The sequence below is a fragment of the Rhodnius prolixus genome, unplaced genomic scaffold, assembly GCF_049639745.1.
Source record: "Rhodnius prolixus isolate KJV_2025 unplaced genomic scaffold, Rpr scaffold_1, whole genome shotgun sequence".
Taxonomy (NCBI): domain Eukaryota; kingdom Metazoa; phylum Arthropoda; class Insecta; order Hemiptera; family Reduviidae; genus Rhodnius; species Rhodnius prolixus.
In genome coordinates this window covers 21,759,197-21,783,185 of record NW_027411581.1, presented here as the reverse complement: position 1 = coordinate 21,783,185, position 23,989 = coordinate 21,759,197, and the positions used below count along the sequence as shown (strand labels likewise).

General features: G+C 34.1%; 1 protein-coding gene across 3 annotated transcripts in view; it reads right to left on the bottom strand.

Moving 5' to 3' along the window:
* Positions 1-23,989, bottom strand: part of cv-c (RhoGTPase activating protein) — a 512,238-nt gene that overhangs the window by 54,108 nt on the left and 434,141 nt on the right. For all 3 annotated transcript variants that reach the window (XM_074134447.1, XM_074134439.1, XM_074134458.1), the window contains one exon: positions 17,488-17,559. In XM_074134447.1, the coding sequence (XP_073990548.1) occupies positions 17,488-17,559 (72 nt within the window). The remainder of the gene's footprint in view (positions 1-17,487; positions 17,560-23,989) is intronic.

Genomic DNA, 23,989 nt, shown 5'->3' with positions numbered 1-23,989 from the left:
AAGAACTTTTATAAAACATTGAATGATTAAATATATTTCATCAAATACAAGTCTTTTTCATTCTTAATTTTCAAAATATTTTGTGGACTACCTCACTTTCTCAAATCTGGTGCGGTTTGCTAGAACGACTTTCTTCTATTCCATTTATTACAATCCAGACAAATTTACTGCCAATTTTACAAATTGATGCTTCATTCAAGATGGTGAACGTAACTTAATCAAAACGATCTGCATTCTGGTTGGACTGAACGTTCGGATATTAGAACGTTTATATGTTTATTTTGGTTAACTGTACGTTCTGAGTTAAGTCATATTTCCAACGTAAAAGCATCAAAAACTAAGCAATACTTTAAACGTTTAATTCATCGAACTTGACAAATTAACTTCATACTTTCAGTTTACCCTACTACTTAACTTACAAGCATTTTGTCCCTTCTAAATTGACAAATTTATCTAAAATTTTGGCAGAGGAGGCGATAAATGTCCGAGAAGTGAATGGAACATTTTATTTTTCAATAACTTCAAATCGATCTCGTAGAATCTCTACCAGCCAAAATTAATTTGAAATTATTTTGTAGAGGTGCATAAAAGTAACAAACATGTGCAATAGTAATTCCTAGTACAAAGTCAGCGCGGTTATTCTGGAAGAAAATTTATTTATTCAATCCATAAAAACAACTCAAATTCGATGGAGTCTCGTATTGGTCGTTAACCGATTTTTTGTTGTTTTAATTTTAGATGCATTTAAGGTCACCTGATATAATATGGGTAGCGAACCGTAACTTTCCTGAATTCATCTGTGGAATAGTAATGTTCTAAATAGTCTAAATATTTGTCTAGCCGTCCAGGAACAGGAAAAGGAATTTGTTATGGTGTAGTCATTGACTTTTCTCTCCTATCATAATTTTACATAAAAATACAGTTAACGTAAAGTTTTCTAATACACATGTGTGAAATGTTAAGCAAAATATGTGAAGTATGAAGCGAGTTACACATTTGTCAACCCATAAACATAACATCTTCAGACAAACTTAGCGATAAAGATGAAATCTACGAACCAAACACCAGTCGACAAAACAAAATGATAGGAATGTACGTGGATGCCGTCGTACTGAAGTGAAATTGTTTTGTATCATAAAAACGATGTAAAACTGAGTAAAATATTTATAATTCCTAGGGTAAAGGATTTTATAACGGTAATACGGTAGTGACACTATGGCGGTTCAATAAATTCACAGAACACACACAAAGTGCATATTTATATTAGTTGTTAAATATAAGTCTACTTATGATTTAACGCTGAATAAATGGTTTTTATAACTATCAATGTGCTAAATTTTTGATTAAATCTTACGATGGAAAGAAACAACATATTTGCTAACAGTAGAATGAATGTAATTATTTCTCTTTGGCTGTAACCTCATAAATATGTTATTAATTGATAGTTCTGCGGCCAACTTGCTAAGAATTTGCAGACAGAATTGACCACACGTAGTGAATCATAAAAAAATTCCATAAAATTTCTCAGGAGAACTATTTAAATAGAGCGCGCATTTAAACACCAGAAGGTGTTTCAGGTTAACTGTATTTATATGGTTGACATTTATTGTTTTATCCATAAATGGTAGAAACTTTTATTAAAAAACTAGATATTGCTAGAAGTAAAAAATTTTTTACGAGAGATATTTTAATGAGCTGATTCTTTCTGAACTGTTACCTTACCGAGTTAGGTCTTTCTTATAAACTGGAATTTTGTTAAATAATTTTTTTTCGGTTAAGCAAAAATTTACGTAAGTGTTTGATATTAACTGAATGGTTCAAGATTTCTCTAAAATAAAGACCAAGAGAGTTTGTTTCCGTCTATACGTATATGTTTATAACTAATGGTGAAATTACCATAGTAGAGCCTTTCAATCTTACACACTGGTACTTCATTAAGAACATCTGGTCACCATTCTTCAACCGTCTTAGATGATTATCTGGCTATCCTCCACGTAAGTTGGGAAACTAGAGGATTAGGATGTGAAGAAATTGAAGCATGGAATTTAAAGGTAACGGGATCTTGCAGCTGCAGAAGCATAAGGAACCAGGAACTCTTTGTGCAAGGTAGAGTTAAAAACAAAGTAAGGAGCATTAGCGATTCAACGCAACGTTTTTGAATGAAATGATTGGGTTCTGTAGATACTGGTAGCTTTTGCTGAGCCCTAAGGTTCCATGCCTTAAGTCCAGACAGGTTTGAGTATCATGGTGTAAATAAATCGTTTGTTGTTTAATGAAAGTTTGGATCGTTTGTTGAGAAGTCTAGAGAGAAGTTTAAATCGTCTATTTAGTTCTTTACGGTTTAAGTCTAGTATGTGGATTCCAGGTTAGGCGTCAGTCCATGAAGAGTCCTGGGTACTTGACACAATCTGTTTTGGGAAGAGGAGTGATTTAAGCAAATGGGTAGAAGGATATTTCGCCTTAAAGCGAACATGTTTTTTTCATTTAATTCTGATTTTTTTTTAATTTTTAGTCAAGGCTCAGAAATTTTTTATGGGATTGAAGGAAGCGATAGGCAAGAGCTGGGACTTAGTGAGCGCAATGGATTGCCGTGTTGTCGGCCTAAGTAATGAAATCAGCCTAAAATGAAAAACATGAGGATTGGTTGGGATATCAGCAGCGTATATGGTGTTGACCATAGTCCTCACTAAGCACTTTTGAAGGAGTATCCAGAAATTGCTTTATAATTTTTTAAATGAATTAATTTAATATGCACGGACCATCCTCAAAAATATTTAATACGCTGTATAAATGGAGTGAAATATATTCTACAGCTGAATTGCATTTATATATTCATATAATAAATAGTTTTATCTCATGAAAGCTTTCTTAAAAAGAGAGAGATAAAGATGGAAGAGAAATGAGAAAGGAAGCAAAGTAATAAAAGAAAGACGCTGCAAAGAGATGGAAGGTCCAGGTTGGAGTACCAAATTTGGCATGTTATTGCCACGTCAGCGCATTCACTTCAATTGGTCATATGCCCAACATGGACATAATGCTCCTCCATTTCTTTAGGTTCTAATAGCGCAACAATTTAGCAGTGAGACCTTGAGATAGCCTACTACAAACATTCTCAAGCTGAACACTGCCCAACCTCATATTTACAGCCTCTTTTTTATTCAAATTTTTTTACTTTAATTAAAGCGAAATTCTCCAGAAATCTCTCTAAATACTTTTATATTATTTTTTCATTTGACATCTATCGTACTGTGCATAATAATTATAATATCTATTGATATTCGCTAATTTGTAGTAATTAACCACCAATAAGCAAGCAATATTGACATTGTTAAAGTAGTTATTCCTTCACTATTATATTTTTATTATTTGTCTCTTTCATAGATCCAGATTAGTTTTTAAACACTTAAATTCAATCCAGAATATATATATTTTTTTAATGATTTAAGGCGCGCCAACATCTAACGTTATTTGCTTCCGTAGCTTTTTTCAGTGCACTGCCGGCCTCCGGATAGTGAGCTGAAGAAGCTCCTAGGAAGAGAAAATCTAAGGGTCAGCAGCTGGACTCGAACCCGGGACCTCCGCGTGGGAGTCCAGTACGCTAACCGCAAAGCTAATCCCTGCCCTCCAGAATAGATTATCCCAAATATTGCTAAGGTTTAATTTCAACAAGGCAGTCTACTTTTTTATAGATTAAATTTGCCTACTTGTTGGACTGGATGATAATAAAAGTTGGTTAAGTAGTTGACTTTCTTAAATCCTTACCGTTTTCGGTATTTCATCCACCTTCAGAGATAGGAGGATAAAGGTGGCGAAGAGAATTTAACTTCAAAATTCAAGAAAAGACAGTTTTGCATACATTTTTTCCATGAAATAAGCTGGCTGGTACTCTTTCTTTGAAATTTTTCTGTTTTAATATCTCCAAGTTGTTAGAATTTACCCTACAACTAAATTAACATTTTTGGTTGAATGAATAAGTTTGGTAAAAACACCCTGACAAGCGAAAGACTTTTTTGGCTAACTTATTGTTGTTATAATAATTCTTATCCAATTTTTAACCATAAATATACATATTCACTTCTTGTGTATGAATAGGTGATGAGAATTACTGTTCATTTCTCACCTTGACACCAAACTTTTAATGGAATTAAGTTAGATACTAACAATTAAAGTACAGTTTTTTTAGAAGTAGAGAAGAAAGATCTTTGGATTTCTGAAACGACCTCAATGTAAATATTACGAATGATTCATGAGATGTTCGTGTGTATTGGAACAAACTGACTATACGAACTCAACTTGACTTGATTTTCTGATTCTTAAAATCCATATAAACCGGATATAGGGTCAGTAGTTACTGAATCAATTGGAAATATTGAAGTATCCAAATTAAAATCATATATTTCCAAATCGCCACCATGCTTCTAACGAATCATTTCAAATTTATGTACGAATCTAAACCATTTGTAATTAAGTTTCATAATTAATATAATTAAGTTCCTTCACTCATTTTCTCAAGAACAACGCTGGCAAAAGAATGGCAAAAAGGTTCTTTGCTTTTTCACATTTTCATGGAGATTACAGAGACAATACCATTAGAGTTACGGCAGCTTCTGTGGCTTAAATCTAACAAATAAATGTAATTTCCCAGCTGATGGCTTCATCATAACACAGAGCTGTCTCTGTCTAGAGGTGTGACGCTTCTATCACAAAAATCTAGTTACATCTTTATTTATACTGTTTCTGTCCTCATCGAATAGCACCATATGATTTCTCTTTCACTTTTTTATAGGCTTATACTTATATACTACCCTATACAGACAGCTAGAACGTGTCCTTCAGTAGCCCATTCTCTGATGCATCTCTTCCTGATGGATTTACTCCTATGCTGGTCCCTCTGTTGGACAACTTGTCTCGTCTTCTGCCACCTCAATTTCTCAAATATCTCACCTCAGAGACTGATCTAAGTGTTTCTTATTTAAGCCAAATCGGCGAGAATCGTGATGTGCCACTAATTTCTGTTCCTAATCTCTGTCTGTGCTGTTGTCGAATTCCTTTATGTCGCTTTGAATATCTTACCAGTAGCACTTGTCTATTCGTAACTTCTATTTTCAAAACTATCTTTACGAAGATGGCCAAATACTCTGTATGTTCTTAAACCAGGGTGCCTGGCCCATCTTTCTCCGTCTTGTCTTTTCCTTCTGCCCAAAGGCACGAGCAGAATCTTACCTGTTCTAATTGTATAATTAAAAATAAATTACTTCCTCAAGGAACTCTTTTTCAAAATCGTTTTTGGAAAGATAGTGTTCATTTGTAGGCTAAACTTGAATATGTGCATTTTCAAAGTTTGCTAGTGTTTTTAATAAGGCAGAGCCTCATTTTTATCTTTTAGTAACTTCCACGGCCCAAGATCCAACAATGAAAATTTACGATATTTAATAAAGGGTAACTATGCTTAGCTAAATATAATATTTTGAGAAAAAATAATTTGCTTTGTGTTTTTAATTTAGTGACATATTAATTTTACTTTAATAAAGGATTTTTCCTAATTGGTAGTTGGACGTTAAGCCACGCCTGAAAAAATTGGTGATGCTTTATTTTAATAAAACTTTTTGCCTTACTAGATTATGTAATAAATATACTCAAAAGTACACATATGCGAAGTCCTTGAGAGCTGTAATAACGAGGCTAAAGAAGCAATGAAACAATAATTAATGTACATGAATTGTGGGACAGGTTAATTAAAGCACGTCTTAAATCGCCGTACACACAAAAAAATGAGGTAAGCTATAAAAGATTAAATGTCACCTAAATCAATAATAAAAATAATCATAAAAAAAAAAAAAAATACATAAAAAGCTAAAGATGAAATAAAATTAATGGTGGAATTAAAGTAACTAGGATTTATGAATGAGATGACAAGATTCAGTAAGATAAAGATTATGAGTTAATGCGATTAGTGATGGCCAGGCAAGTATGAATGAAAGAAGTAACATGAGTGAACTGGTTGTGGTCGGCCTCAGAACACCTGATATTTATCACATTCTAATGCCGGCAGGTTTGAGAGGCGATTCAACTAACACAAATAATACCTGTGAATCTGGACAAGATGTTCTTCAAAATAATACAGAATAAACTAATTATTTTAGAGGTAAGACATTGGTAATCACCACCCTGATTGTTGGTAAAAAGGAATCCTTACGAACATATGATTCTTCTGTGAGTGGGGAACGATAATCCTTTACAGTTTGATTTCAATAATATTAGGTTAAATTCTTTTATTTCTTTTAAAGTTTGTATTTTTCTTTATTTCAACATTTGTTGCTATTTGATTCCAATCAGTTGATCTGATACTAAGGCTGGCGTTCTTCGCTGTCTCTTAGTTTCTCAAGTGTCCACTTAGTTTTGAGCACTGCTGAATTTATTTGACTTACGATTTGAAAATACTCTGGCCTAAACTCACATATGCTGACTAAAATCATTTCAAGTGACCTCAAATCCTCCATGGATGCAATTTCCAATGAAATCTTAACTGAGAAAACACGAGACGATCGCCACAGTTACCAAGTTTTAGAAAGATAGAAGTAAATAAATAACTAATGTCTCTTGATTGAACCATGGTTTACTTTGATGTTTAAAAAATACGAGATCCGGAAAACTTTGCTGTGAGCCGCGCATATTGCTCGCAAGTTGCAGCTGATCAAATCAAAATCAATGATAAAGCTAGCACATTTTAACTAGCAGCCTTGTTTTTATCTGATGGAATAAGGCGTGGCTTTTAATATGGCCGCCATGAAAGTAACACGTTTCTGATTGGCCAATCCAACCGCCCATATTTTACTCCTCTAACTTTGCCTCTGATTGGTAAATTATTTAACACTAATTATTATAAGGTAAAATTTGGTTTGGATTATTATTAATATTTTTCCCCTGTAGGTATTTGATAAATTATCATATTACAAACAAAAACTCTGTACAAAATCAAATGTAATAATATTTATTGGATTATCTTATTTATGGTTAAGGGAGGAAGAAAATGAGAGAGATTAATATAATTTTATGAATAAAAAGGAAACATCAAAGTCTGTTCAAATAAGGGTTAGTAAAAGTAAGTCCCAAACGTAGTTCTGCTACTATGGCGATTGGCTGATTTTCTTAACACTATTGGAATAAATCTGTAGTTTATGAGGTAATTGGTAGTTCAATGCTGGGTTATAACCAGTTTATATTGGATATATCCATTGCGAGGATTAATGCACGATTCTGATGGTAACTATATAGTAAAACACTCCTCAATTTTTTAACCCAACTACTAGAGCCTTTGGATTTGATCTTCTCAATTCCCAACCAGCCAAAGATAAACGGAAGTAGTCTCTTCTTCCTTATAAACTCTACTAGAAAAGATCTGGCACGAACACCATTATATAGAATAGTTTTGTATAACCACATTGCCCAACAAGGGATCTAACCAGAAATCTGAGAGATTTCTGTAAAAAAAGTACAACTTCTTAACTATCAAAACTGTATTTTACATACCCCATAAAAAATAACTTACAAAGAAAAATACATCATAACATAGAACAGTTCAAGTAAAGGAAGCAATAATAATAATAAAATATGTAGTTAAATATTAAGTGTAAGTGTGGTGCAAATATGCATAATATCTTGTACAAATTAATATGAACACACACGTTTCATTTTCAATTAAGAAAGCTCAAGAAGTTGAACCAGGAAATTGCGAAAGATAACACCGACAAATACAAATTTAAGTAGAAAATTTAGACCTAGGATTAAATAATCTTATTTCAAATTAACTGACATCGAAAAGAAAAAAATCTCTATTCAATTTCAAATACGATTTGAGAATTAATAAATCAAGGGAATAATCTGCAGCCGGTCCTGATTTATAACTAAGAAATCTGTGGATAGTCGGCTCTAAATTGCGAACAGTTGACAAGAAGAATGAGGCATATTTAATTTCTCACCAATTTCATGAGGTTCACAATACTTATTGCTAGACAGATTTCACTGGTTGCTATTTATACGGCACCGTATTTTTAGTAGAACTTTTCTAGTAACGAAGCGAAGAAATATTTATGTAAAGGAGATTATGATTATAGTTTATAACTGCATTAACAACCAAAACGGATTAGGTTATTTCTAATCAGTTGTATCAAACAGATTTGATAATACAGGATTAGGGAATTATTATGATGGCTGAGCCACACCCACCTGCACCAGTTTCAAATAAACATTAACCAACTTTGTTCGTCTAATTAAAGAAAAATAACTATTTATGTCAACCGTAAAGCAGGTAATTTGGTCGGAAATGTAATGTCCAAGAAAATCCTTTTCTATTCCGCAGATGTGTGCAGTGCAAGAGATATTAATATTAAATTCCTTTTTTCCCGTTTCAAATCGAAATACTATTCAATATTATCAAACAAAATATAAAAAAAAGGGGCCAACAAAATAGGTATTCTCAGATATTAAAAATGATTAGGAAACTTTTTTCTACAAATTCCTAAAATTGTATTGAAGCATTATTCTAAATCTAAAGATAACAAAATCAATCTTCTGTCCCACCTGTAAATATGTTTGCTGTTGTAAGAGATAACTGACGGAATATCGGCAAATGATTACTTCAAAAGCGCATATAAAAAACCATGGATACCTATAAATATGCCTATAAATATTTAAAACACAATATTTCATAGAAAACGCAATTGATGGAACATTTATACGATGTCATTATGAAATTGCAACATTTCTATATGAGCTTACCATTTATAGATAAACACTATATTTGCAAACCTCTTCTTACAGTATGTATGTATGACGTAATCTTCTATCTTTCTTTTGGCATTAAGTTAATACAAAATCATCTGATTGCAGTATACTGTTTTGTATCTTTTACTTAAAATACTAAAGATGGATGCAAATTTTATGTCATAAACCAGCAAAATTATTTCAAACAATAATTACAAAACGATTATATAATAAAGCCGTGAGAAAATTGTAATCAAAGATAATACTAAAGCAATCTTAGTTAATAGATAATCAGTTCGCCCTTCGTAAGGACCGATGACTCGCTGGTGTTATTATTAATTTGTTGTTGATGTGGTATTGAACCTAAAGTTTCAATCATTCAATGAAAAAAGAAAATACTGGGCAAAGCAAGAAGGCGAGGTTTTGACTTCTCCAGAGATCTAAATCCTGAGCATTGACTCAGTCACAACTCTTAAGCACCTGCATTTCTCCCTGACACAACATTAGCTATCACCTGCCACACCCATGCAAGGCTTCCGTTTCCAATAACAGTCAAATGCAATCGAGGTGAAGATTATCCTAATGTTGAAAGATGCTTTTATTGCGGTAGGAAAAGGCCAAAAGTTAGCGACATAAGATTTGGATGCATTGCTTACAGCCACAAGGAAGTTGGCGAAAAGAAATAAAAGTGAGACTTGAGGAGAGCTCAATTAGATGTGATGTCTTTCCTCCTCTAGGACTGATGAACTAGGTATATAGACCATACACACAGAAGAAAGACAATTACCAAGATCGGGCAAACTTTAAGATGTCACTTGTTGCAGGAGATCGGCTGGGATGACATAGTATTTATGTTCTATATTAGTGCATAAGCGCTAAACAAACTAATTTGTATAACTACCACGAAAGTACGAGAAATTATAACTTATTTAAGGTGTAGGCCAAATAATTTTGCTTTTAATATTGAATCTAAGGAACCTTAAAATCGTTATGAAATAATAATAAGTAATGGATGGCAAGTGTATCAAGCAAACTTCCGTCCCTGTTTACATTTGTCCCATTGCTTCCTTGAACACAATGGCTGGCACTCTGAATGTCACAATGTGGTGGATTCGGTAGCTTATTACTGAAATAAATTCTAAATTGAACTATGCTTATTAAAAACCCCACAATAAATGTCCCAAAAACAATCTAAAAAATAACATAATCTCAATAGTTTTCTCGGCTGCCACAAAAAAGAAAAATTGCATTGCTACTTCATTGTTGATTAAATCCTGTAATGGCCATAAAAGTATCATTAATGTAATTACTTCTCAGCTTAAAGGAAAAAAAAAAAATAACTTTAATCAAATTATGCTTTACAACTCTGTCCTCAGAACGACGCACTTTCCTACTCTGTGGAAATTCTCAATCATCAAAATGATACCAAAACCGACGAAACCCATCACTAGTATTACTTCCTACCGACCAATCTGCTTACTACCACTTCTTTCCAAAATCCTCAAAAAGCTACTTCTTAAAAGACTTTATCCTTTAGTGTCAGAACAAAATATGATTCCCGATCATCAATTCGGATTTCGGAGACATCACTCAACTTCTCACCAGGTGCTTCGCGTTGTAGACACTATTGCTACCTCCCTCGAGCGAAAGCAGTATTGCCCGAGTGTTTTCCTTGACGTCGCTCAGGCGTTCGACAGGGTGGGTGTGGCACGAGGGACTACTGTTTAAGCTGAGGGAGATTCTTCCTCATACTTACTACCTCATCCTCAAATCTTACCTAAAAGATCGATATTTCAGAGTCAACTGTGGAGCAGCAGACTCTGATATCCGTCTAGCTCGAGCTGGTGTTCCTCAGGGCAGTGTCCTAGGTCCTATTCTTTACTCCTTGTATACAGCAGACATACCTCAACATCCAAATACTATCCTCTCCACCTTTGCTGACGATACTGCTATCTTATCTTCACATTCCGATCCCCTTATCGCTACACGAACTCTACAAACACACATCAATCACTTACAGGACTGGCTTTTCAAATGGAGAATCAAAACCAACGTTACGAAGTCTAAGTTTATAGTATTTACTCTCAGACGGAAAATCCTACCTCCTGTCATCTTGAGCCAAACTCCTATACCAGCTGTGGACAAAGTACGTTACCTTGGACTGCACCTAGAAAAACGGTTGACATGGAATCTCCATACTAGACTGAAAAGACAAGAAACTAACCAACGCTACAAACTTCTCGCCAGACTACTTGACAAACGTTCGAAACTTAACCTACATAACAAAAGACTCTTATATCTAATGTTACTGCGACCCATTTGGTCATACGGCATCGAAGTATGGGGATCGACTAAGCGTTCCAACTCACTACGCCTCCAGACATTACAGTCAAAAATACTTCGAAAACTTCTTAACGCTCCGTTCTATGTATCTAACCTCACTATCCATAATGACCTCAAAATTCCTTTCATTACAGATCTTGCTAACACTCGTTTCTTCAAATTTCATTCCTCTACAGCAGCTCATCCTAACCCTCTCATAGAACACCTATCTTCCTCCACATTACCAGGTAATCCTCTAAGGAGATTGAAGAGAAGATGGCCTCGTGATCTTCTCTTATCTTAAGCACGTTACTGAAGTGGCACCACTGGGTGCCTTCTCCAATCATGATTTCCCGTTATTTCTTTTCTCTTTCACCGTATTTGCTTGTTGCAACCACTGTTGCAGTGGTAAATTGCAATAAAAGATTTAAAAAAAAAAAATCAAATTATGTATGCGCAACAAACTTTTTACAAAAGATTGGCATCTGACAAGTCCCTTGATCACCTTGAACAGATATTTACGCATTTTTTTTTATAATCAATACTTCTTTCATTCTCATCTCCACTCAAGAACTCAACTAGGACCTGTCAAGATTATTTTCAAAAACATTACATACTAATAGATAGATTTTAAAAATAATTTCATAATAATTAAATATATAAATACATTGTACATTTCACTTTGTTGTCAGTTATACTTTCACTTGACAAAAGATTATTTACTGCATTAATTGTACTGTCTGAGCTAGTGAAAGCTGTAATTATGTGCAAAAATTACTGCACAAACAAAATTAAATTCAGGGCTCAGGTAATTACTGTCCGAGGATTTAGGTTAACCAGGCTTAACAAGTTAAAGACACCATTAAGACGAGTTGATGGAGATTTTTTTTTTTTTTTCAGTGCACTGCCGGAGTCCGAACAGTGCTCTATTTTCACAGACAACGCTGCCTGTTGGTGTTGCAGCAATAGAGAGAGAAAATCTAAGTACAGGTAGGATCGAACCTGAAATCTACGCGTGGGAGTCCAGTACATTAACCTCTCAGCTAATTTCTTCCTTACAAAATGTATTAAAAGATTCTTCTTTTATTTTTTATTTTTTTAAATTCTCTTTATTTAATTTACAACTGCCTATTGGCAACAAGTAAATCGGATTACAATACATAAATAAAAACGGCTTGAAAGATTTGAATGAGGGCCATCCAACGATAACCATCATGAGTCGGCTAACACGAGATGCCGTTGAAGTGAATGCCCTTTTCTATCATGCGATCAGGTGATCGCGAGGCCATCGACGCTTCAGTCTTCGGGGAGGATTCGAGGAAAGAGTAGACTGGGACTGGTTGTATAAGAGCAGATTGAAGTGTTGGGAAGGTTTGGAATGAAATTTGTGGTAACGGGATTTGGGTAGGTCAAGGACAAAAGGGATTTTTAAGTCAGTGTGGATGGTGTGATTGCTTACGTAGAAAGGAGCGTTAATGATGGTGCTTAGGATTTTCGATTGAAGGGATTGGATGCGTTTGAGATTGGAACGCTTTGCAGTATCGTACTGTTCAAGTTCGTATGTCTAGATTGGGGCTAGTAGAGCTGTGTAGAGTTTATTTTTGTTCGTAAGAGACGACAATGTGATGTAAATATCTATGAAATTGTGGCTCATTTAAATGGGAATTAAGTTTGATTTTGAAAGTCTATTGAACTGAATGAATTGCGGATATTTTGTTAGAACCAAATCAAAAATTATTCATTGTTATTTATCATTATTCGTTATTGAAGCTGCTATTTGAATAATTTTCAATCTTTTACTTACTACATGAATAATGAAAGTTCTAAAGTCCAATCTGAACTTGAAGTTTTGGAAATAAGAAGTATGTGTCGTAAAAATTACTTCTGTAAAACAGTAAACCTAAAAGAAGATGCACTAGCATATGTATTGTGTAAGCAATGGCAAAAGGAAATGGATAATCCATTAGTGTCATGTCTAGTTGGGGTTTTAGGCCTGAGGGTGACCTGGTCTTAGATAATGTTATTTATAAAAATCCGGCACAACTTCAGCCCTCTTTATAACAACACATCAAAACTTCCTCCGCATTAAAAACTAATTTTAAATAATTACTCCATCCGGTTACAGCTGTTTCAGTGAAACACCCACAGTAAAAAACAGTAATTCAAAAATAAAAACAATAATTTTTGTTAATCGATTCGAAACAACTTTCGTTTGTAGGATTAGCACTGGAATGCTTATTTCTTTTTCTTTTGTAGTTTATTGCTTCAGCAGATCAAAATCCACGTCTGAGTCTGAAACGTGTCGATTTACTAACTGATTGCCAATAATTTTCGGATGCACTACGTAATAATGTCCTCCATAATCACCCACATAATAAAACAAAAATATAAATAATCACGTGTTTGCAGCCAAGGACAGCTACAGATTAGGCATCACATCCATGAATGGCCCTCATTAACAATTCTGACGTTTTACTTTCTCATAATTAAAAGAGGACAGAAAGTATTATGTTATGAAAAATAGTTATTTATTTAACAAGTGTGGAAAGTAGTACTTTTCCTCACGCGAGGCAGGGTTTGCACGCATGAGCGAGCGAAGCGATGCGAGTGCAAGTGCAAATTGCCGAGTGTGAGGAAAATACTTTACACTAGAGTTAAATATTATATTTTTTCTGCAACCATTTATTAACTAATAAAATTAAAAATTTCATATTTACAGTCTACAAAAAGTAATTTATTTATTATAAACATTTATTGTTATATTACAATTATTTACATTACTTAGGTATTTACATTACTTATTACATTTTCTGCTGTTTCTTTTATTGATGGAGGAGTGTTTTCTAAACAGGCATCACTAGAATCCATTTTAAATTTCTATAAGGTAACACTATAACCTTTTTAACTGTTATAATTAAAAATATCTAATTATTTATTAAAGTATTATTTTTATTTCTATATTCCTTTCAATTTTTATTTTATTTTTTAATATTCGTTTTTTAATTATTTAAATAAAATAAATTTAAATAAGCTTATTAGAGTTTTACAGAAAATATTTATGTTAATAACAAAACTTCTTATATCAAGGAAGCACAATAAAGTTTTTCCACTCACTTGTGCGGAAAGTGACACTAATGGGAATTTCCCCCCACTAGTGTGGGAAGTTGGGCATTACACAGCTGATTTTAATTGAGTAATGAGAACTTCCCTACATGGTTGCAGAAAAAATAATTTAATCGTGCGACTTTTTTACAGAAATCTGACCAATGAATTTATGAAATTGTAAGAAATATCATTATTTAAAATTCATGGAATGTCTTCAGTGGACATTTCTCTCATAAACTAAACTGCCTATTTATTTCACTATTCCAATTATTTCAACCAATAAGGTGCAAATGACAACAATAGCACAGCGTCGTCCTGGAATTCCATTAATCAGTTGATACTAAAGTTAGGTTATAATACTACAATATCAGCTGTAATAATAGCTGAAAATTTATAAGTTTGATTGGAATTACCTTATCTCATAGTTCGACAAGAGCAACGATGCATGCAGTGTCTCAAGGGGATGTGCAATGAAGGAGGATAAATAGTAAGATATCCTCTGTTACCTTCGATTCGGTTCTAGAATTGACTGTGAGGATAGTTTCCATAAACCCCAGGGGAAATGTATACAATGCTCTCTTTCGATGCCTCGCTTGCTTGTATAGCAGTCGCAGTGCTCAAATTAGCTTGCAAGGATTTAGAAGGAGCGGGCGCGTTTGAGTTCAAGATAGGACCCAACTAGAAGGCGAAAAAGATTCGAGGATCTGTGGTGAAAATAACTTTAAAGTCACAATTTAGTTTAAGCACCTAGTTTCAATACTTACTAGCAAAAATGATGTCAGCCATATCAAGTGCAATAATTGTGGTAAGAAATAGGTGTAGACGCATGCATCTCTGCGTTCATCTCTTCGGGACAAGTGCTCAATGGGTCGGACTTTGATAATCTCAAAAGAATTGTGACTGAATTATTAAAAGAGGATATGTTGATAATTCTAGTGAAGAATAGGGTACTAAAGATCAAAGAAGCCCTAGGAAAGCGTGGGAGAGCGATCCATATGGCGGGCAGCCTTGAGGAAATTCCAGGTTGGGATGGTACAGGTGACTTGCAGAGGACTAGGCGGAGAAAAGCAGTTGATAGGGAAGGTTGGCAACTCTAGCTGGAGAAGGCAAAGGTTACCTCAGGACCGTAGAACCGTGAAAAGAAAGAAAACATACAAATTAATGAATACTTTACTAAAAGAATGAAAAAAAATTAATTAAAATGTAAAAAATTATTTTTTATTTTGAAAAGCATCGATTTGCTGAACATTACCAATTAAGTAATTACCTTACTCCAATCATCTGAGTGTTCGTGAAATAATCCAATTAAGTAATAAATAATATATTATTCATGCAATAATTTATTTTAGTTTTGAGTAGATTATTGAACTCGTGCCTTGTTTTAATCAGTCAATCACACACGTACACTCAAATTACTGTAAACAAATTAAAATAGAGAAGTTATTCGCCCAGTTTTCTATGTAATTGGTTTTTTATCTACAGTTCTAATGTAAATGATATTTATATCAGTGTCTATTTGAAATCATCATTACGACAAGCTACCTTACTCTCTGCGTGCGCGAGTAAGAGGCATAGATTATTATCTATGATTATTATATATGTAAATAAGAGAGGGCTAACGAGGGAGAATTAAGCGATTGATACAAGCGATTTAAGGGAAACCAGTACACCATTTGGAATTATCTCAGTCCAACGGCCACTTATTACATATGTGAAACTGTACAGATTTAGTCAGCATAATTCTAGTCGATGAAATTAACAGTACATTAAACAATCAGAATCAGAATAAACATAAAATACAAATAGAATGTAAAAGTTTACTTAATTTAATAAATCGAACTTTAAGCGATATCGATTAAAAAATAAAGTCCCTTACCAACCCATAAAAGTGTTTTTCCTACTAAACAAAACTCCTCAGGTTAGCCAATTGTAATACTACGTGAATGAATTTTTAATTCACTGACAATTTATAACAAATATTGTTATCCAGTATTTAAATTAAGAGTTCTGGTAGATAATATCAAAGGAAACACGTTGCTAACTTGCATAACATTTTCTTCATCCGGTGGATTCCGCCCAGCTTCCTTCCAGATATAAAACTCCTTCCGGTAAAGGCGGAGAATGGTTCCAAAAATCAATTATTCAGTAAATAGAACGTGTACTCCCTTCATCAACAAACTACTCATAAAACTTAACCAAAAATATATGCTCATTTGTAAACGAAGGATTGAAATCGATATTAAAAGAAATAGTAATAATATTTTCGCACGATTTCAAGTATTAAATTCGAATAAGTTAGTTTATCTGTAATATAATATTAACTAATAAATTAAAAAAATTCATAGGAAACACGCGATCCTATGTTACTAATAGTTCTAGGTTTTTGTCTATAGTCTAGTTTGGTCTGACAGAGTCAAAAGATTTGCAGTGTTCTCTGATAGATCAACAGTCTTGTCGTATCCTCTGGTAGAGTCAACCGTCTTGTCGTATCTTCCGATAGAGTCAACAGTCTTGTCGTATCCTCTGATAGAGTCAACAGTCTTGTCGTATCCTCTGATAGAGTCAACCGTCTTGTCGTAACTTCCGATAGAGTTAACAGTCTTGTCGTATTCTCTGATAGAGTCAACAGTCTTGTAGTATCCTCTGATATAGACTTCTATCCTCTGTTTTATTCCTTCTAAAAGAACTTTATCCGGGATCAAATCGACAGTTTTATTTCCTAATCAGTCCAAAAATTATGCATCAAATAAAAGTTAAAGTGTATTGTGAATATTCTGAGACCGTTACTACAGAAAACATTAGAAACTATTTGTCAGTAAACTACCCGATTTACTTCAAAATTAAACGTTTAACAGGTTTGTTTCTTATTTATTTGGATCCTTACAGCCTACATAGAAAGTTTATACATTGAATATAAGGTGTGCCCCTGAGACTTAGCGCCACAAACGGGACTACCCGATAAGAGAAACCAACTTGCTGCGTTAGCACGCTCTTAAAGGAAGAGATAGGGAGGTGGATGGATAATTATTGGACGAGTTGGTGATTCGGGTGATCAGCTAGATTGGTGTGGGCATTTTAGGGTAGGTAGGGCGATTGGAGACATCGAAAGGAGTGATTACCATTCTGCGAAGGACTTAGGGCCGGAATGATTCTGCAGGTGGATAATGGATATTTAATTATAAACCATAAGTCTTCATAGCAAGTATTGTAGTAGCATACATATTTAAATTCAACGAATAAAAAAAAAAAATAAGAAGGGTTAAATTCACATGTATTAAAATAATTTTTTGAACTTACCTTCGTACATCTGGGCATACTGTGGAAACCCTGCAGCTCTCAACCACTGACAAGCCTCGCTCGCTTCGATCTCTGTAAAGCAAAAAGAGAAAAATTTACTTAAAAATGGAATATTACCAACAACACATTTCTTATTGTTATATAAAATCTGAAATCTCTGTGAATGGTGAGCGAGTGAAATATAAGTAGCATAAAACTGGGAAACATTTTAAAAAGCTGTTTTAAAAATTGGTTAACAAGTAGCCTGCATTGAAATAAGCAGATTTCCAACATTCTACGTAATCGGGAACGCATTGCGAGGTTATATCAATGTCTGATTGGGCGAAGTAGTTAGGTTATTTTATTAATGTAGCTCAACACATGCTAATAAAGCTCCCTCTAACTAACATCACCGAATATCGGACCTACCTGTGTCTTACTCATAAAATACTGAGAGAATAGAATAGAATAGAATAGAATAGAAATGCTTTATTAACAAAAATATAACATAAATAAACAAAAATAAACTTCAAAGCTATTTGGCTTGGTGCTTAACACCGTCAGCCAGAGCTGTCATCTATTATGAACTGTGGTATTTACAAAAAACTAAACAAAGTGAATGAAACTTCAATAATTAAATAATCAAACCAATAAAATAAATACCTGTGAAAATAAAGCAAAAGGAATACTTGTATATAATAATAATAGTAATAATAATAATGATATATGCCATAGTAACAGTGAGATTCCCTTTGTGCTCAGTAGTTGAACTCCTGCACAAGTAGGCTTCTATATTTTAATTTATAAGCACATGTATGAAAATTTATTAAGTTTCTCCAATTATCACCATTCAATTGGTTTATCACTTCATTCGGTGTTAGACACTTTTTACCAAACCACTTCACTCGCCATTCCTGTAAGGTAGTGCATACACCCAAATAGTGATAAACATCCTCCATTTCATTACTAATACAAAGGGAACACCTTCTTTGTTCCTCGGATCTACAAATGCCGAAATTGAGCTTAATTAGCTGTCCACGCAGTTTAAATATATCTCTTATAAACCTTAAGCTATTGTGATCCGAGATATAATGATCTTCTGAGGAGAACAACTTCAGATCTTTATACAAGGCATGAAAACTGGATTTTTGCGCTTTACATATCATTTCTTTCCTAAAATCTTTTTTTAAAGCTTCTAACATATTTTCATACATATCCCCGGACAGAAAATCCAACTGCAAACCCATTTTATTACACAAGTCTAGATTATCTTTGTGCCACAATATTCTTTTATCAATAATTTGCTTTGCCAAAATTTTAGGCAACCTTGAATCTGGCATCAGCAAAACCTTCCTAATATAATTAAAATGTAAATTCAGCGTATAGAAAAAAATCGGGTAAAAATTTGTTTCCAAGTACAAAATATATCTGGGTGAATTGAACGGCAGCGAAAACAATTTTTTCATGAAGAAGAGATTTAATTTTTCGATTTCTTCAAAACTATGGCTCCCCCATACTTGGGCCGCATAACATATTATTGAGCGTACACAAGCATTAAAGATAACTATTTTCTTTGAAATTGGAATCTCGTTACTGAGAGCAAAAACATATTTTTAAAATGCATCACTGTAAAGAAACTAGCTTATTGTAAAATACTCATTTACTGGAAAAATCTAAATAGCATCTTTTAATTTCCGGCGAGAAATATATGCAAACATATTTTTGAAAATGTACTCACTATAAATTGCAAACTTCCTTAAAGTGTGATCATGAGTACATCTTAAATCTAAATTTTATTCAGATACAGAAGGAAGACGATTATAAATGTCAAATTTTATATTTAAAGTTACAATCTCAGACACAAATAGCAGAATAATTCTTTTAAAAGCAAATTTTTTTTCCAACTTGATTGATTGGTACGCTTTTTTTTTCACTTTATTAGCCATATTTACAATTACAACAAATGTTGCATCAAGTAAATTTGATGGTACTGGTTAAATTCACATGAAAGTCTTTTAAGAATAATCACCAAATGGTGAAACTCTTTCCCAGTGGATATTACACTCACATCAGTAGGTTCCTAGGCCACTTCCGCTTCAAGCGACGAGCAGGATTGTCTGGAAGGTTTAGAGAGGAGAGTTGTTGGACAAGAGGATTAGGATGGAGAGCTAGGAGGCTGTGAAATTTACGGTAGCGAGACTTTATTAGGTCAGTGACGAAAGGGATGTGAAGGTCAGTGTGTATGGTAAGGTTAGAAATGTAGTATGGAGCATTCAGGATTTTCCGTAGGATTTTAGACTGTAGTGTCCGCAGGCGTTTGGAGTTAGAGGGTTTGGTTGAGCCCCACACTTCTGCTCCGTATGTCCATATGGGTATTAACAGGGTCTTGTAAATAGTCAGTTTGTGATTCAAGTCGAGTTTGGATCTGCGGTCAAGAAGTCTGGTAAGTAGCTGTTCACGTCTTGTCGTTTCAGTCGAGTATGTGGGTTCCACGTGAGTATCTTGTCAATGTACAGTCCTAAGTATCGTACTATGCCAGCTGAAGGAATCGTTACACCGTTCAGTTGAACTGGTGAACTCGCAGATTTTCGTAAAGTAAACGTAATGTGCACTGATTTTTGCTGATTAATGATTGGTACGCTTAAAATTTAAATTCAAATTAGAGAGTAAAAACAAAACCAAAACTCTAATATAGCTAGAAAACAGTAACATGCTTGTCTGGATTTTACGGTCGAATTACGAATTTTAACAAGGAGATAATAGGGCATTTAATGAAGTTGCAAAAGTTCAAAATGACAGAGCGATTAAAGAGCGCCTTATCTATCCGAACTATTTCAGCTAGCAGAACAGCCAGACTCTCAAAACAATCGAAACAACCTCCATCAAATACGGTGTGCAGAACTGCGCTGCTGCGGGAGGTTGCGAAAAGAGGCAGCTTTTTGAACAAATCTTGAATGTTCTGGTTTTGTTTAATCCATATTTGTAAATCAAAATGAGTTGTTTAATAAATCTGCATTCGTTTGCTTTAATCTAATAGTTATACAAATCAATAAAATCAACATTTATATATTTATTTTTTATATATTCTAGGCAGAAGCTACGCCTCAGCAATTATGTAAGACTATTCGAAGTTCAATTGAGACATACTCGACTGAAACGACAAGACGTGAACAGCTACTTACCAGACTTCTTGACCGCAGATCCAAACTCGACTTGAATCACAAACTGACTATTTACAAGACCCTGTTAAGACCCATATGGACATACGGAGCAGAAGTGTGGGGCTCAACCAAACCCTCTAACTCCAAACGCCTGCAGACACTACAGTCTAAAATCCTGACAATAATAAGATAACCGAAACAAGAATAAGTCCAACAGTAAACAAAAGAGGAATTTTATTACCAATTAGTTAATTTTAATTACCACAGAATATCCAGTAGACCTTCAAGCATTAATGATGATACATGAAATAGCCTTTAACTCACTCTTTACAGATATTATTATTGCACAATGCGGGGGTGGCAGACAGGAACAAATATGTACTGTATAAATGAACTGACCTTGAACTGTGGACGACTTTGAACAATGCCAGAGTATGTAAGTTGTCTGCAACAAGGTCCTCTACTGTTTAGATGTAGTTGGTTGATGATGCAACATATGGCGTCACAAGCATACAATGATTGTCACTACAACATATGATCGCGGCCAAAACAACAATAGATGTACCGTGCGTAATATAGTGTGTACGTGAAAATATGCTGAACTGGATTTAGTTTAGGATAAAGGGGGAACATCACTGTGAATGTCCGTAACTAAAGTGCACTTTCAGACTGAGCGACAAAGAGAGAGATGACAAACCTTCATTATCTCCCACTTTTCTATAGTGACAAATATAGACTACAATATAAACTGTAAATATGTACACATCCTAATTAACTTATGTAATCAAAAGATGAGAACTCAGTACGTGACTGTACCACCGTCTAATTTTGCATAATTTTTTATTTTTTTTATTTTCAGTAAAAAGAAGTATCGCGATCGTGTGCCACATTTTTGAAATTGAAATTTTCACCTGAATTTGAAATTTGTAAAGATGATAAACGAAAATGTTTTAGCAAAATAAATACCATTTATTCTGTGGGTATTAACAGAATAAACGGTTTTAAAAAGTCACCAAAGCTTGAACTAAGTACTTATTTTTGGTTCTGTTGCCACTTTCTGATATTAAAATGTTTGTCCGTCATCCATTAACCTCAGAGTAATAGCTTTACCGATGTGATTTTTCACACTTTTTTTTTTATAGAATCAAAAGCGTCGTTAACCATAACTTGCCACTGTATTAACTTAGCCTTTAAATACAGATTATTATCAAATGAAACTTTATAAAATGTTATTTCTTATTTTTCAGTTTTATAAATAGACACATCTCTCATTTACATAAACTATTCTGTTGGTACTGAATCATTTATCAAGAAGTAATTGCACGGAGAACAATTCTTCTTACTTCCAATAAGTAAGTCTCACCACCATGTATTTAAATGAAGTAATTAATATGGAGTTTTCTTTTCAAGTTCTTTCAAATGAGTGGACGAATATTTCAATTTTACCTTATGGGTCGGTGCTCGAATAGCAATGCAAAAGCTATCGTACCAGTAAATAATATCAAGCGGGCATATTGGCAAATTTTTTTTTTTTTTTTGGCGCATCAACAGCTGAGGTCATTAGCGCCCGGAGCTTTTTCCAGTGCACTGCCGGCCTCCGGACAGTGTTCTCTCGTTACAGACACCACTGTCCATCACCGGACAGTGAGCTGTAAGAAGCTCCTAGGAAGAGAAAATCTAAGGGTCAGCTGCTGGATTCGAACCCGGGACCTCCGCGTGGGAGTCCAGTATGCTAACCTCATAGCTAATCCCTTCCCTCATATTGGCAATTATTTGTATTTTCCTAAAAAACTGGGATAACAGGCAGGAAATAACATAAACACTTGAGGAGAGAACAGAAAAGACGAAGTAGTATGGACAACTCTTAGGAGGGATCCCTTCTCCCAGTAGTTGCCACAGAAGGTAAGAGAAAGAAACTTCTGCCAGAGACCAGAAGAAGAACAACTGGTGGGATCAGGAGCTTTTGGGAGAGACTTTAACTCTGAACGGAAACCCGTAGATGGGAAATCGCCGATTAAGAAAAGTAAGTCAAGCAAAAAATGTTAGTTAACGCAAGGAAATTTTAAAAAATAAATATCTCTCTTAATTAAACCCAAAACAATTTCTTTTTAAATTACTATGTAAGGGATAAACTATAATTAAGATGGTTAAGCCAAGCTATATACAAATATCCACAATAAAGCTGAAATCAAGCATACTAGTGTCGTCAGCTGGTTTAACGAAATTTCTCGGTAAATGTTTGCTACCTCCAGGATGGTTATATAATAATACATTTTACCTGAACAAACATCCTCTCTTAACCAAACACCATCGACGTGTTTCTTTCACCCAGTATTGATGTACTCGAGTACGCAAAATCTAAAACAACAGCGGCACTCACAGACTAATGTTTACTATAAACACAACATTTTAATAAAGTTCTGTCATTTTAAAGGTCCACACTAATATTTTACGTTTTGGAATTTTAATGTAAAAGTTCACTTTACTACCAGCCATTTTAGCATTTTACTAGCGCCATAGGAGTGTAAATAACATAGGAAGTCCTTTACGGCACACTTGGGTTAAAGAATTAAAGGATTTACATCCTCTTTCATAACCACTATTTACTTTTACTTTCCACCAGCAACACTATTTGCTCAAGAATTTCTAGAAAGGACACTGATCCCTCGTTAAGAATTTACTATTACAAACTCATTCAAAAGAATATATCATGTTGGCTTCCAAATATATTGTAAATCATATTAATAAGTTCTGTTTTTTCACTGCCAGTTACTTAAGTTACGCTAAATAAATTCCTGGTGTACTAAGCTAAGAGCATTTTTTTACTTCCAAGATTGAAAAAACAAATGAAATCGCTTGGGTTTCGAGTAATTAAGTAACAAAAATTTCTGCCGAATTACTAGGTAAGTGAGGAAAGCTACGATGTATTGGGGAACTGGGTTCGTTTCTCGGTCTTTTATTTACTGATGAATGTGAGCAATTTATAGCCATGTACGTTCGCTAGACTCCGCCTAGTAAAGTAATAAAGATCTTTATATTAAAAAAAGTCTTCTATTTGTTAAACACACTTGGACTGGGTACCAAATTTCACTAATTAAGTGAGGAAGACTACAATGTATAGTATTGTTCTCTATATAGAGAGAACTCATCTTCAAAGAGAGAAAAAAATATAGATTTTCTCTTTAAGTAAGAGTGCGATGAAACAGTTCGATTGAGTCTTAAATCATTAATCGCCAATGTTAGAAACAGCGGAGCAAACACCTAAATGTTTTATAGGCTGCAATACCCAAATTGTTTTGTGCACCAACCGCCCCGGCCATTTTACTTTAAAACGGAATTTCCCACCGTCAAAGTATATCAAC